Source organism: Bradysia coprophila (assembly GCF_014529535.1).
Source record: "Bradysia coprophila strain Holo2 chromosome X unlocalized genomic scaffold, BU_Bcop_v1 contig_35, whole genome shotgun sequence".
In the NCBI taxonomy this organism is placed as follows: domain Eukaryota; kingdom Metazoa; phylum Arthropoda; class Insecta; order Diptera; family Sciaridae; genus Bradysia; species Bradysia coprophila.
The window spans coordinates 1134486-1150571 of record NW_023503325.1 but is presented as its reverse complement, the minus strand read 5'-3'; the positions used below and the strand labels follow the sequence as shown (position 1 = coordinate 1150571).

General features: G+C 36.2%; 1 protein-coding gene and 1 long non-coding RNA gene across 2 annotated transcripts; one reads left to right on the top strand and one right to left on the bottom strand.

Annotated features, from left to right (window-relative positions):
- The first annotated feature begins 1287 nt into the window (after positions 1-1287).
- On the top strand, positions 1288-15825 carry LOC119069457. The gene is made up of 3 exons (XR_005086333.1): positions 1288-1326; positions 10965-10972; positions 15711-15825. It is a non-coding gene; the product is annotated as an uncharacterized LOC119069457 (long non-coding RNA).
- Positions 7007-12521, bottom strand: LOC119069455. Its single transcript, XM_037173508.1, has 7 exons — positions 12364-12521; positions 10330-10522; positions 8898-9032; positions 8689-8807; positions 8522-8614; positions 8147-8259; positions 7007-7153 (listed from the first exon to the last, which is right to left on the bottom strand). The coding sequence occupies exons 2-7, from the start codon at positions 10509-10511 to the stop codon at positions 7073-7075; spliced, it is 723 nt and encodes a 240-aa protein (XP_037029403.1). The 5' UTR covers positions 10512-10522; positions 12364-12521; the 3' UTR covers positions 7007-7072.
- Positions 15826-16086: the final 261 nt, after the last annotated feature.

Here is a 16086-nt window from a genome sequence, read left to right as displayed (position 1 = left end):
TGTTGTTGGCACGATAAGTTCCTCATGTTACATGCTGTAAAAGGAAGCATAAGTTCATAATATTCCACGTTGTGAAATCAAGCATAAGCTCTTTATGTTCCATTTTGTAAAAGGTAGCATAATTTACTTACGTTACATGTTGCAAATTGGTGCATTAGTTCCTTATGTTGTAAAAGGAAGCATAAGCTACTTATATGTTATTAAGTAAAAGGTGACATAAGTTCCTTATGATACATTTTGTAAAAGGAAGCATAAACTACTTATAATTTACTTTGTAAAGGGAAGCATAGCCTATTTATGGTCCATTTTGTAAAAGGAAGTATAAGCTTCTTATGTTCTCTTTTGTATAAGGAAGCATAAGCTCCTTATGTTCCATGTTGTAAACGGGATCATTTTGTAAAAGGAATCATAAAATATCTCACTTTAAATGATACATATGATTAAATTGAGCTGTTTCCGATACTTGTGAATATTTATATAACATCAAAACGTAAATAGATTTCGTTTTCAATTTGAAATCGTGTGTGAATAGTCTCACAATTTACTATTCGCACTCGTGTGCGAATAGCATCACATTCGCACGCCTTAAGGCCAGTTCATACTCGCATACATTTTTGCGATATATGCGACCATGAACTGGCCTTAAGTTCTAATGGCCTGACTAAGGTTCCTGCAAAGTTTCATGCGGTTTTTCCGAGATCGACCATCGATAGATAGATAGACAGAAACATACAGCATACAGAGTAAGTTGAAAGGTTATGATTGTTTGGAAAAAGTCAATTTGGTGTGTTTAGTATGAAAAGTGACCAATTTCAAAACGATGTATCTCAAAAATTTAAATTTCCTAACAAATGATTTTAATTTTAAGATTTCGTATCTCAAAAGACCGACTCGAAGGCAGTGCCATCACTGATTTTTGCGGCAGTGACGAGAGCGATTTCCGCAATCTATAGGTTTCTTCCAAGGCCATTCAAAATGTCAATCGTCATCCCCAGAGAAGCCAGCACAACCTCACTTTGAAGTTTTAACGAACAAATTTGTTTAAGTTGCTGTTATGTTTGCTTCTGTAGATGACGGTCGGTTGTTTTCGGCCTGTCAAAATTTGTTTTTACCGTACGATGGAAGAGACCTATTGACACACACAGTTTGTTGTTTGGTATAGGTTTCTTGCTGCTGTTAAAATTAATATAAAATCAATATTGCATTTTCGAGGTATAGTGTAGATATGGTGCTTTCAGACGTAACCTCACTTTAGTTTCGTTAAATGTTTCACTCACAGTTCAAATTTTTGTAACGTGGATGGCATTTCAAACGTCCTTGAAGATGGTCTGTAGAGCAATTTTGTGCTCAGAATGTTAATGTGAGCAACTTTCATTAAAAGTTAATGCACTCTATTGTCTAATAAGTTATTTATAGAAGAAAAAAACAGCAAAATAACCTGGCAAAATTGTTCTTTACGAGACAATTTAGCCTTTATCAGTTTTAGACAACTTTACAACGACAAACCAATCGATCTTAATCAAAATTGAAATTTAATTTTTAACTTTTTGATGTGCTCGTTGATCTTTAACGAGCTCCTTTCAACGATAAAAACTGCGCTGGCTATTAAAAGTCCGTAGCTCCACATCTGAAAAGCAAAACCTAAATTTTCCAAAGTTTTTGCTGAATGATGACGAAAGAGCGGTTTGAATCGCTTAACTTTGTCGTAATTGTTGTTTAGCTGCCTCTCCCAGTAATGAAATATGCCACTCTCTTCCGATATTCGAAGTAATTGATTTATGCGATGCAAAAAAGGCGAGCCTCGTCGAGCAAAGTACAACGTCATGTGAGGTACTATACACTCTTCAATTGTGTAAAAAACTGGCAGTCCCTCGACTATGTTAATATTTTCGAAAAACTTTGCTCCCCTCATTCGCGCTACGTACGCGTAATGAATTTCATTCGAATCAACTCGTTGGACGTACTCCATAAAGTTTATGACTTTGAAACGACCTTTAATTGGCGACATGTTCAAAAAGTATTCCGAATAATTGTAGAAGATGTCGCTAACTACTATGTCGTGTTCATTCATTTTCAATAGCTCATCAATTGTTGATATTCGGGCGTCCTTCGTTTTAACCATACTGGTGTACATTAGACCTTCAAATATTGATTTAATGACAAGACAATAAGCCAAACACGAAGCAATGATCAATCTAGATGCCCCCTTCTTCGGCATATGTGGTAACGCTTGGTTTATGTGGAATCCAAACAGATCAAGTAGAAAGATATGCTTGCATGTGTTCCACCGTTGAGACCATCTAATTAAGAACAAGCTCAACCACGTCAGAAATACTACCACAACCATCAACATCCACACAAACGGATCCACTGTTCTGTACATAATGTCGAACGTGTTTCGAATTCGGTTGAACGGCAAAAATATGCAGATATCGTCTCGCCTTACCGTTATGGTTTCTTCTATTCCGGCCTCTATAACTGCATCTATAGAGTAACTCCTACCATTCAAAGTTAGATCCGCCACCGTCATGTCCTCGATTTTTGAATCTTTCGTGAACGGATTCTTTAGAACCAGTGTAGCATTCATTGCCGATGATATTAGATCAGGAAGGAAAGCATCGTAGTTGAAATTTATCATTTTGGATCCTTGAAAACGGGTCAATGTTGAAACCAGGTCCTTGTACATGACCATGTTGATGGGATTGCCGAAAATGTTTGAAGTTTTTTCAACGAACAGGTCGTCCTTTTTGTAGACGTCGTTCGGTATTCGGATAGTTTCATTCTTGAACGGATTATATGTGATAACGCTTGGCTCCAGATTATCGTTTTCCATAGCCACTAAGACGGCGTTCAGTATGTTGTAGTTCATGTACATTAGTTTGAGCAGATCCTCGTGATCGACCGATAGTTTCAGTTCAGAGACGATCAAGTAGAATAAATTGAAAATATGTTTCTGTCTAATGCGAAACAACATTTGAAACTCCGACCCTCTGAATTCCAATTCTCTCACCAGTAATATTAACAAACGGGCTCCGCCACTTGTGCTTGGTGAAATACTTTTGTCACCCCTTTTATATCTGAAATAGAATAATGGAAATTTTCTATTGTGGCAGCAATTTCTGGATACCGAAACTAACGCAATAATTTTCATCGACGGATAGCCACAGCCCGAACTTTCGCCAATAATGCCGTCAAGGATTCGACCTTCGAACCGCTTGTCAAAGTATATGTTCGCAAACTTCATGTCAGTTGAGCATATGACTGTTGACAAGTAATTGGTCATTTTGTCCTGGTTCGGGTTTACTTGCAATTCAAAGTTATTATGATTCAAAGTTGATACAGTTGTGAACAGAAATAGTTTTCCATACAAAAGCGTAACAATTTTATATTTAGGTGTCATGCTTAGCACAGCCATAGCGACACTAACTGTAATCAGTGTTGACTTTAATTGCTCCGGGGAAATAACAAAAAAGTATTATGTTCCTAAGGCATGGTACAAGGAAATGCGGGAAATCACAGTTTTGGACGGATTGAATGAATAGAAATCAAATTCTATGTAACACGTAGCAATGAAAGTATAAACCAGGTACGGTATGTCTGTATAAATCGGAGGAAATAGAGTGTTTTACTTCGAACATTTTGCACAGTTTTAGCTGTGGTACGCAGGTCAAGTTAGTACAGTTGATCTATGGGACACAATAGAATTTCGAGACACTTGTGTTAGTGTTATAACAAAGTATCATTGTTTATGCAATCTTCTTTTTTGATTTTTTGACGAATATTTTTTTTGAGTTGTAATAATATTTAAAGTTCTACAGTGAAGAACTATGGATTCCCGCAGCTCCGAGTGGATTTGATTTGGATTAGAAGTGTCGATAAAATAACAAAGAAATTTGAATTAACTCTGGTCATATTTCATTGTAGTAGATTTAAATAATTAATCTGGACGCAATTACATAACGCATACAGCTACGCTGGGCACTAATACGTTTAATGTGACATATTAAAAGCATGAGCAAAACGTATGTTTCAAGGTCATTTGGAAATGTCAAATTCCATCCACATAAAGCAACTTAACCTCAACTTTCGGGTTGACGAAAATTTAGACGAAAAGAAATTTGTTGACGTTTAGGTTATGTTCATCTCTTGGAAACAAAGGATCAACAGATCTGTGTTTCGAGATCTTAAATGATCGTCTCAAACTGATAAATCTATATGTTCATCTCTGTGGATGAAATCATTGCAATTAACCAAGTACCATAACAGATTTTTTTAACGGATATTTAGCCTCTCTAGTATGATCTGCCAATTTGGAACACACCAATGCTTACTGAATAATAAAAGTCAATCCTTTGAAACCAGCATTGTCTGTTCAATGATCTCATCTGTTTAAGGAATCGTGAGCATTTCAGTTAACAGTGAATTCACATTACTACTCAGGGTAATGGGTCTTGATCCTACCGATTTTATCCTTTTAACGATAAACGGGTAACGAAAAATTCATTATGTCAATAGGAATCTAGCAATCTTACTACATTTATTAAAAATGCAACGCAGCGCAGTCTTTGCAATTTACATGTAAAATTAGAAATCATTCAACAGTGTTCTACAAACAAACGAATAAGATGGTACAGTCTATGACATTTCAAATGTCTCACTGTCAAATTTTTCTGAGAATTTCATTGTGTCATTGCGAATTCACAATGGCATTCTTTGAAAAAAAAATTACAGTGAGACATTTAAAATGTTAAAGCCTGTATTTTGACAGCGTAAAAACGAATCCTATCAAACAAATCCTCTACAAAATGAGTACATAAACTTTCGTATCATGCTTAAGTACTGATATATTACTTGGAATCTCCTGCGCCGAATTACAGTTTAGGCAACAATCTCGGATTTGGGTGTTACAGGTTGAGATCGATATGAGAGTACAAAAATAATCGGGGTGCGGAAGCCTGGAAACGGATTTTCATAAACTTTTCTATCGCTATTTGGTATAATTGTACGTTTCGCGAATATGATGTCCTCCTCCTCCTGTGAACAGCTACTGTGTAAGCCATACTAGAATAGTAGATTACGTTGGATGCTGTGAAAGTAATTCATTACACAAGGATACAATTTTGTTCTGCAAAAATTCTATACAAATTCAGTATCTGAGTAAACAAAAACCAACAAAATAAATCTGTTTTTGCGATTTACGAAAATCGGATCACACGCTACATCTCTACTAAAAAATTGATTCCGAAAACAGCACTCGTGTCACATTAGTAATGTTGCAACAGTAGTTACTATTGCGTTGGTGACATGTTGGCATTGAATTGTTTTTCGCAGTTTGTATAGACGAAGCCCACAGCACTGAATTAGAAAGTAAGTGTTAGCAGTGCGAGGACGCATTGTTCTATTTGATTTTTTTTGTAGTATAAGCAAAAGCACTTACTGTGGATTTACATAGCAACGTAAAAGTGACAGATGCAAAAATTTTCTCATACGGCAACTCGAAATTTCATTCATAATTTTAATTTTATGAATGAAATTTCGGGTTGCAGTATTTAAAAAACATTGCATCTGTCACTTTTACGTTGCTATGTAAATCCACGGTTAGTGTAAGTGAAAAATACCTTGAAATAAGTTCCTTCAAAACATCAAAATTATTGTTACAATAAATATGGCCGACATTTTCAATGCTGTGTAGAGCACTGCGCCGTTCAGCCGATGGACAGTTGGCGGCTAAAACGTAGCCGACACCCTTCGGCGGCCGGCTAGTATGATATTTATGGCGGCTAGCCGGCTCAGCCAGCTGAATAACATAATTAAAATACAGTAGAAGAATAGTGAACACCGTTAGGTTTACTGATTTGGGACTAGTTTTGGATTTCAAATGATTCCACAAAATTTGTTCAACCAATAATTTCATATTCGGAATTTTTGGTAGGCACGCGATCGCCAGCTGAAATGAAATTAATCTAGGTCCTCTTTTGTTAAAAACATTTTGTGTGGAATCATTTGGAATCCACAATGAGTCCCAAATCAAAATACCTGACGATGTTCACTTTTGTTCTCCTGTATTGCTACAATCGAATCAAATCTCATAGAAGTACGCAAGTCAGAATTTAGTTACAGAGATATTTGTTTCGTATGGATTAGGCGAAACAGCTTCCATTCAAAAAAGGAATCAAACATTCAACAAAGGCTTTAGCTGTTTAAGCTGATCTCACTCGTACTACAACTACAACACGCGCACGTTTTACCATTTCACATGTAGTACATTCATGACTTTATTGTACGCCCTCTACCAGTCGACAGGTGCGTACACAATTTTGTAAGCCAACGAAAAAAATTGCTGCAAAATTCTCTTAAACTGTATTAAAACCAAAACTTTCACAAGCCATCTTCCGACGCCGATTTTTAACACAGTTGAGGCGGCTGAGAGGGGTATCGGCGGCAGTTCCGGTCGATGTGCTTTTTCGGCGGCGGCCTCGGCGTGGCTGAACGGCGCATTGCTCTAATGCTGTGTGTTGCAAATAATTATAAAAGTTTGTTGGAATCAGATTGCTTGCGTAACACTTTTGTCTCGAATAACTGTTCGTCATCAATATATTTACCAAAAAATGTTATTGAAGCGACACTTTTTGCATTCTTTTTTGGTTGATGCGTTCAACAAAAAATTTAAAATGCAATCGAGGCAAATTTGAAAGAACTGTCAACGTGAAATAAACCGTAAATATCACTAGTGGTGATGGATCATTTTCGCAGGGGGTAACAGCCGTGTAATAGTCAATTTTCGCATGGGGCAGGCAATAAAAGCACTTTTCGATCTGTCAAAGTATCATTTTATCATTTTTTGTTTGCAGCTTAGTTGCTTTACAATAAAATCTTCCTAAGTGAAATGCTTTCAAGACATTTGTAGACCGTTCTGTGGTCAGTTTCAACCAGAATACAGAAAGTTACAATAATTTTGAGCTGAGAAGAAATGGATAAACATTTATAAAAGTTTCTAAAAGCTTTAATATTTTATTTTTTCAATGATAAGAATTCATGCGCGTTAGAGATATACTTTTAGTATCCATCCAACCTAATTTTCAGTCAACACTTGGTAACTGTAGACCACTCCATTTTTGTTGAAGGAATATTCAGGCACTATGACACGGCGTAACTGCATCAAAGTTAATTTGTTTATCGTATTTTGCGTATATGATAATTTCGGTACATAATCACCTGAAGCACCACAATCTTCAGGTGATTATGTCCCGAAATTATCAGAAATCTTCAGGTGATTATGTCCCGAAATTATCAGATTTTATTGATGAATTGGCGAAAATGTCGTCAGCTTATATTAAGTCGAAACTCAATATCATCTCCGATCTTAATATTTCATGACGTAATAGTATTTTCTGCAATTGCGCTGCAAAAACTGATTTTTTTCATGCATGATTTGGGTGGCGATCGAAGGGTCTTTTCTCCGTTTGTCTATATTTTAGTTTTTCGTCACTAGTGGTGAAATGGACTTACTTTTCACCACTCTATCTGAACCACTCTGCCTCAACAAAATTTCGAGCCACCGACACCAAAACCCAATGCTTATCGAGCAACACCTCTAAACATTCGGCTATTGAGGTATATAATCGGAGTGGACCAATTTTTGAAGCGAACATAAATACAGTATACTTGATCGTTCATACAATATTTCGTTCATACAGCAGAATATATGGTAAAGGGACCACTTTTCGTAACTAGTTGCATAAATTACTATTTCGAGCGTTAGTGCAGTGACGAAAAAACGATAAGCGTCGAATTATGATCCTAAGGCACAAAAAGAAACCTTTAGTTCTCCTTGAGAAATTCATTAATTGAGAAAATGATCCTCAATAGGACCGAGAAAATCGTCACGTCACTTATCATTTACCTGAACAAAAACTTAAAACTGAAAAGTTGGAAGAATGAGACCAATATTGTCAACTCTATGTGACGAAAAGGGTCTAGAACTTAAAAGTTAAAGCTCCAGAAAACCGGTGGTTCCGGTAATTTTATAGTTTTCCGGAAGCACTGCGCACAAAAGCCGCTAACTTCTCACTACGACCTGCCGATCGGGGATGACATGAGTTTCTTCTATAGTTTATGCAGTTTTCGCAAATTCGTTTTTGTGTACCTTTTTCCAATGTCCATTCGCTTCTAAATTGTCCATGTATGGTTCCAATTTTCCGACATATTCTTCTACGTAGGACAAATATTCTTCTCGCATTACAATGAACACCGTTCCGCCTGTTGATGTTATTGATAAATAGTTAATTTGACCACCGAGTGATAAATGCTTTTTTAGGCACCAGATGCAAATCGTGCGCCTGAAAAAGCATTCATCACCGAGTTGCATGCAACACTTTTCTCAAAAATGCCAACGAAAGTTTTATTTTTCGTCACTAACTAGAGAAAATGGTCATTGTCGATATCATTTCGCCATCATGTAATTCAGTAGTAATGCGTCCGCCATTCCGCCATATACTAACTACAGTTTTGTGATACCAACCTGGTTTAACGATACGAATCATTTCATTGACAGCTCCCACAGGAATATGCCCTTCACCCATTCCTCCAGCAATTACCAAAGAGTCATACGTATCTATTAATGATGTTTTTAAAGCCGCGAATTGTAGTCTTAACAAAGCAATTAACCGAACAACAATTTCATCTTACTACTAGGAATGGAGTCGATTTCATCAAAACCAATCGGAACTTCGAAAGTATCTTGGTAAATTCCACGGCCATTCAGGACATTCAGCATACCACCAGAAGGCTCCAAGGCATCCAAAAGTCTGTATGTAATTAAACACAACAGGTAAGTGTTCATTGTAAGAAAACCCGATCCGACGCGCTGTGTCTTGTCTAATTGAGAATAGTCATACCTGAAGCCTTTGTTGTACAGTTCATGTCCTACTCGTCCCGTGCCGGCTGCTACATCTATAATTCTCACGTTTTGTCTTACATCTGGAATATAATAGTCTGCCAAGGCGTCTGCTGCGATCTGTGGTCCATTGTATCTGCAGTGCAGTAAAGTGAGTCGTTGTGAAAAGAGAGTTGATGATGTTGCAATATATCTAATCTATGAGAGATAAACTGCGTAAGTGTGTGAAGCCCTAAAATTAGATTTTATCAGCTCAGATACGAAAGTAAAACACGTTGCCATAAATATACTTCTTTGGGCACACGATATGTATTGTCAGACTTGGCCTGTGTCAACCCGTAAAAATCTACATGTCTAATGCCTTTATAGTTATTTCTGCAACACAAATCATACCCGAGGCGAAGCCGAGACCAGTCTTTATTCACGGATCCCCCAAAAACCTTTAACAGGAATAGGTGACGCAGTTTCAACAGTTTATCTTCCAAAACACCTGATATCCCCCAAAAACCTTTACAGTAATAGGTGACACAGTTCCGGATGTGAACTTTCAAAACACTTGATATCGGTTTTGGTGACGCAAGAAATTTCAAACAAAAAAGTTTACAAAGATAATTTTCCTAAAAAAAATCTGCAAATCGGCAGATGTTGAGGAAATTACTCTTAGGAAAATATGAAAATAAACGAGTCCTACAAGAACAACATTCATAAAGAAGAAAGCCGAATCGTCTGCCACCTGGCGAATTCTGGCAAGGCTGTATACTTTGGGGAGGTCACGCAGATACAGATACGCGGGTTATACACCACAGTTGATGATAAAATGGCCGATTTCATACAAAAATTCACAAACTCTGATGATTCTCGTCGTCTTGATGATGTGGTGAATTTTGTTTACATGTAAAATCATCAGAAGTGGTGAGCGTTTCCGCTTATCTAATAAAATGGCGGTCTGCGTGACCTCCTCAAAGTATACAGCCTTGAGAATTCGAACCCCCGACACGAAAACGTTTTTGAATATAATAAAGCCATTTGGCTATAGAGTCACACAATTGTACCGAACGTATTGTTGAATCATCTAAGCATTGACTACTTCATTTCATTCAACCTGTCTCTTTACATCACATTACCATGTGTATTATCATGCAGTCTTCTTGATCGTTAAAATCAATTTCCGTATACACATGAATTTTGGTGCAAAATGTAGAACATTGGAAGGGTGATTTGCCCCAAAATTTCGAAAAGTGTTGTATGTCGGCTTCGCCTTGGGTAGACAATCGACGTCTAGTGCGAAAAATACCTGCATACCTACCTTGGTAGATAAAAAACTAGTCCACCCAGTCCAAAAATTGGGCTTTTAAATGATAGACTCGGCAGTCCTATATAAGTCTACTACGCATGCGAAAAAAATAAAATAAACATTTGTTTATTTAAAGTACCTTCCTGGGCACAAATCTTCATCATAATTATTAGCCCATTCACTGTACGCTACTACCATCTCATCATGTGAAATTCCTTTCTTATGAGCTTTGTAATTAGCCTTGTAGGCGCCACTATCCTGTTCAGCTACATAAGCAAATCCCTCCATTTGAACTCCACTGACTCCATTATTGGTTGACATTTTTTGGGGGGCTGGAACAACATTTCAAGAAAGAAATTTGTTCATTTCTTAATAACTAGAATTAGTATCACAAACGAAGTTAGTATTTTACTGGTAATATATTTAAATGTCCTCACACAGTCGGATTATGTGTGCTCACATCCTAATGAACATGACTTCTAACAGACTCAAATCCACTGATCAATGGAACATATAACTCTTCTCAATTTTAGTCAAAGTCAAAAATCAACCCGGTTTAGACTGATAATCGAGTGGTCCATGTTCACTCACACCGCCAGATACATGGGCGTAAAGTAATTTATTTTTTTCCCAAATTTCAATTCAGTTTCACCCAAACTTTTGTGAATTTTTCGAAGACAAGTTTCATTTTTGTATTAATTCGCTAAATCTTCACATTAGACTATGGACGTATATTTGATACCATATACCGCTGCCTGGTGAGATGTGGAAAAGGTTAATACGTTTTATGCAATATGTTACCATTTGCATCGCAGAAAGTCCCGCACCATCGAAACAGTGGTATGTGCTTGGCGGTGTTTGTTCTGGAAATGTATTCAGCGTATGGCTGGATACAAACCAAAAAGTGGATATGTTATGAACCTCCGCATGCACTCGGTGAAAAGTTCGTAAACATTTCAAAGAATTTGTAATGATTACAGACTCTAGTTTGTCATTATAAGAAGAAACACAACCGAAATCGAAGAATTGGTAATAATTACTAAACTTTAATTAAATTTACCAACAAGAATGGTACCAGACACAAAGACGCACAGTAATCAAAATTAGTAAAAGTAACAATAGACAACGCGTTTAAAACGGTGATGGCATCACAGAGCTTACAATTAGCCGTCACTAGGAAACTAAATATTTTCCCCGGAAAAGCACATGCATTCAAATAAACGCGGTCGAAAGTTGTTAAGAATTTCATGTGACTTATAATCAATTTTACTTCTGTTGGCAACACTTACGATTTTCTACAGTAGTTTGCCGCTTGATAGGCGAAAATGCAAAAAAATTGAAGAAAAAATTGATTTCGGTACTCCTTATTACAAGGAGTTTTATCTGCAAGCCTAATTGACGTTTTGTTAATTTACACTAAACGTACCGCATTCGTTTATCTTTATTTCTTCGTTCCACTCGTTCCATATGCATTTCTATGTGTTAGATTTGTGGACCAAACAAATATTTACAAATATTTTGAACGTAAAAGTTATAATGCGGTGTGTTTAAATCATAGCACTCATAATAGTATTTTTCGTACCAAGACAGGAAATGATGATTCTCTCGCTTCGCTCGTAAGGAAAACTTAGGACTGGTGCTGAAAAAATCCATTTCCTGTCGAGGTACGAACAACGTTTTGTGCATCGGACAACTGAAATAGACAAAACACATCAATTTACTTGAAAACATACACACTTCACATTCACCATATTAAATTTAATCAATCGTATAGTCATAGAAAAATTCATGTAATTCTTTTCCCGCACTATCGTAAAGAAATGAAGTTTTTTCCCGCACGATATATAGTTCGGGAAAAACTGACATTTCTTAATGAAAAATCATGGCAAAATAGGTCGTATTTCAGTTGTGGGATGCACAAATCATTTTTCCAACTTCAAAAAGCCTACAAATTTTCAAATATTCATGCATGTGTTGTGTATTTTTGTTTACACCAAGAAATCATGACTCCGATCTTTACGAGAAAATGCAAGGCCTGATTGCATAGGCCTCTGAATATTACTTATGTTCATACGTTTGTTGATTATTCATTCACCAACTAAAACAGTGCTGATTTCGTAAACTAAAGTTTACAGTGTAAATACTATTCTTAGCTCAATTTGCAAATATTTACCGTCGCAGCTTTCTCTAAAAGTTGACTATTCTCTTCCGTACAAGACCACAAATGCGAAATTGTTCGAATGGTCAACAATTTGGGAAACACAAAGATATTGTGGTATTTGTTCGAAATGCCCAAAATGCGACAATATATTTCTTTTGCTCTCTCTCTCTCTCTCTCTCTCTTTTAAATCTGACAAATGGGCGCAATATTTTTTGTGTAGATATATGGTCGCATTTTCTGCGACTAATAAGACGTTGATACGAGATTCTATAGTTTCCCGTGTGAAAAAAAGGACGCATAGAAGCCGTGGCTTTCACTGAGGTTGTGAAGAAATTTTGTTTGACAAATGACACTGTGAATTCATTTTTTTTTACACGGGTTCGTAATAGTCAAAAAATATTCAAGCATGAAGATAGATAAGACGTTGTACATTACCAGTGTAGCTTACAAAGTGAGCAATTATTTAATATTGCGTTTATTTCCAGTATCATGTACTTTTCGCAGTCATAAGCTAAGAGCTTGCTTGGCTAAATATCATCAGATAATGTATCAGTTGGAATCAAAATTCGGTCCTTTCCACCTTTCAAAGTGACGTTTTAAATGTCAAACGAAAATAAATATGCGAAATGGTCGGAAAATCTCTTATTTTTCCGTAATTCTAATAGAGAAACAGAAAAGGAAAATTTTCGTTGACGTTTTAAACGTCACTTTGACAGATGGAAAAGTTAAACTTTGATTCCAACAGACACAATTGTAAAAATACATCCAACATCCATGACCAAAAAATAGAAATGGTAATTTTAGAATGAGCTCGCTAGCTGTGTATTTCAATTGCACTGAAAAATCGATGACTCGAGAAACGATGACTTTGAAGAAGCGGTGATTATTCAGAATATCAACGTTTTTTTTAACATTTTGAAGAAATTTTAAAAAGGCAAGAAGAACTGACAGCTTTCTGAAGAAAAGGTGAGTTCTTGAAGAATCGTCGACTACTCACCTCTTTTTAAGGACCTCGCCGTGTCTTCAGAAAGTCGTCGTTTCTCGTGTTGTCGACTTTTCAGTGCAAATCATTCTGTCCATTTACTGTAATCACACCATTATCTCTTGCTTGCGAAATTAAAATAAATAGGTCAAGTGCTAAGACAGATTCTGTTATAGAGATTATAGAAGTTTTAGACTATGTTTAGATGACAGTATAACCTTTTAGTAGATTGGCCGCTATTATACGTATGGAGTGGATGATTAAATCAATGTAAATATCTTTAACACTGCTCTCTTGACACCGTTTTTCCTTCGCTCATGCGTCATGTTATGTCAAGTTTGTTATGGTTTTGGTCCAACGTTCATCTATCATTCTCGAAATGGTTATTGTTCGAAATATCAAAATCCTTTCCTTGAGTGGTATTGGTTCCAACTCTACTTTGTCACTCAAAACCTTATAAAGGTTTGTCAACCATTGCGGAATTACCCGAATTTCACACACTTGATCGTCTTCAGTCTTAGGTGTTTTTACAAGAGTCGAGAGTCACTTCTCGAGAGCGTGTGATTTTCTGCACTTTAACACTTGCAATAAACAAAACAAGGCCTAGTTATGAATTTAAAAAGTTTACAAATCAATATATACAATCAGAACTCTCGGTTGATTCTCTTTTGTGTGCCATGAAGTAGTAGTTTGTCTTAATCGATTGGTCGTACAGTTTCTTCCTTCAAGAAATTGAAGATGTCTTTGAGTTGTGAGCGTTTGATTTGTCCTTGATTCAGGAACTCATGACCAAGGCTATGTCTTCTGCGGTTGATAAGGACAAGAAGTCAGGAGGTGTATTTGTGTTTCGTCATCTTTATCACAAATCGTGCATATTTTGGTTTGTGATAGACCGAGCCTTTAAATATGCTCGTTTAGGTCACAATGTTTAGTGATGCTACCTATTAAGAACCGTATACCCTTTCTAGATTTGTTCAAATGAAGTTGGTAATTTGGCCCTGGTCTTCTCTAGAAAGGCACACAATACAATTTCTCGGTATTAAACTTTATTTTTATAACCAAACAATGTGGGCCCAACTTAAAAACAATTCATTTAGCAAATGTATCTCCATGCTAAAAATAATGAGCTGAGCACTCCAAATGTCTATGGATGTGTTTGGATGAGTTATTCCGCTTAATAAAACACCCGACGTTTCGATTTAAATAAAAAAATTTATTCGATAGGTCTGTTCCGAAGCCATACGAATTGTCAAATTGCATCTATAGAGATATAACATCATCAATATTTACATGAAAATAGATCTCTGTGGATGAAATCGTGTTCGTTCGGCCAGTGAAAATTCGTGCTTACAGTTACCTACAAACCTATTGTAGAAACGTGTTACTTTCAATCCTATTGTCAATCCACTGACAGAATAATTATGTTTACTTTACCGATTACACCTGGTTCGCCTTAGTATGGTCGAAAACAGTATTAAGCTAAAGAACTACAAAACGGACTTCCCGACCCTTTTTCTATAGAAGCGATTAATCTAAGCCATTCACGCAATGAGCATGAAAACTATTTTTGCATAACGAGAAGATTCCATCAAAAGCTTTGTTATCTGCGAAAGTATCTATGACATTTGTGTACAAGTTAGAAATAAAAAGAACTCAAAAATAAACTTGAAACTTTATGTTAAGTTCCATTCCACTTAAAAAAAAGCAAGAATTGAAAAAATTCAATTTTGTTTATCACACGGAGTACTTTTTTGGTTAAGTAGAAATTAAGCGTTAACGTCATAAAGACTCTTGGACCCATCGATGCCATCGATATAATATAGGGTAGATAAGTAATGTCAAAGCAACTCTATGCGGAAAGATCACATGGATGTATGTGTAACGTAACTTACGTTTTGAGAAAGCGCGTGAAATACTATCATACAAATATTTGAAAATAATTGAAACTCTGCATTTCTCAATTTCCTTTTTCCTTTCGTTTTGTGTTGTGATTCGTATTTTTTACACTTGCTCTAATTCCGAAATTTCGTTCTTCGCGTCTCATTATCTACAGTATATTATATTATATCAATGCTTGGACCATTAAAGGCGTCAATTATTATGGTCCAAGAGTCTCTATGACATGCTTAATCGTCTCTTACCAAAAAAGTATTCCGTGTGAGTGCGCTAAAAATTTAAATATTTACAACTGACAGTTGGACAAAATAACGCTGACGTCATATAATAAATGTCAAAAACTAAGGCAAGGGCTAATAATCCGTCGTGGCAAAATAACAATCTCCAAAGATTAATGTATTTCACTTCCGAAACGAAAATTTAATTTCTGCATGAAAGCTAAAAACTGTCAATTTTTAAGAAAAAACGATTAATGAAATAGGTCTGTTCCAAGGCCATACGAATTGTCAAATTTCATCCATAGACAACATAACCTAAACAATTTCTCATGCAAAATGAGCTGCCGAAATTAGCGCGAAGCAGCTTCAATAGGTTTGTTCCAAGGCTGTATGAATTGTCAAATTTGATCCATAGAACCATAACCTCAATAATATTTGTGTGTAAATCACGTAGGCGACGTTGCCATATTTGTATGAAACATCTCGTAGACGACGTTGCTATGGATCAAATCATCGTGGTTTGGGTTGTCAAAGTTCGTGTTTACAGCTATTTGGATTTGGAACAAACCTATAGTTACGTAAAATTTTTTGAAAGCTGTCACTATAAGTATACGGCGCCTCAAAATTTCAGCAAAACGC

Coding starts and splice junctions, on each gene's coding strand:
- LOC119069455 (XM_037173508.1), bottom strand. CDS start 10,511: ATGTCAACCAATAATGGAGTCAGTGGAGTTCAAATGGAGGGATTTGCT. Junction 8,808..8,897: donor CTGTACAACAAAGGCTTCAG/GTATGACTATTC, acceptor AATTACATACAG/ACTTTTGGATGCCTTGGAGC. Junction 7,154..8,146: donor CGAATGGACATTGGAAAAAG/GTACACAAAAAC, acceptor ACTTTGATGCAG/TTACGCCGTGTCATAGTGCC.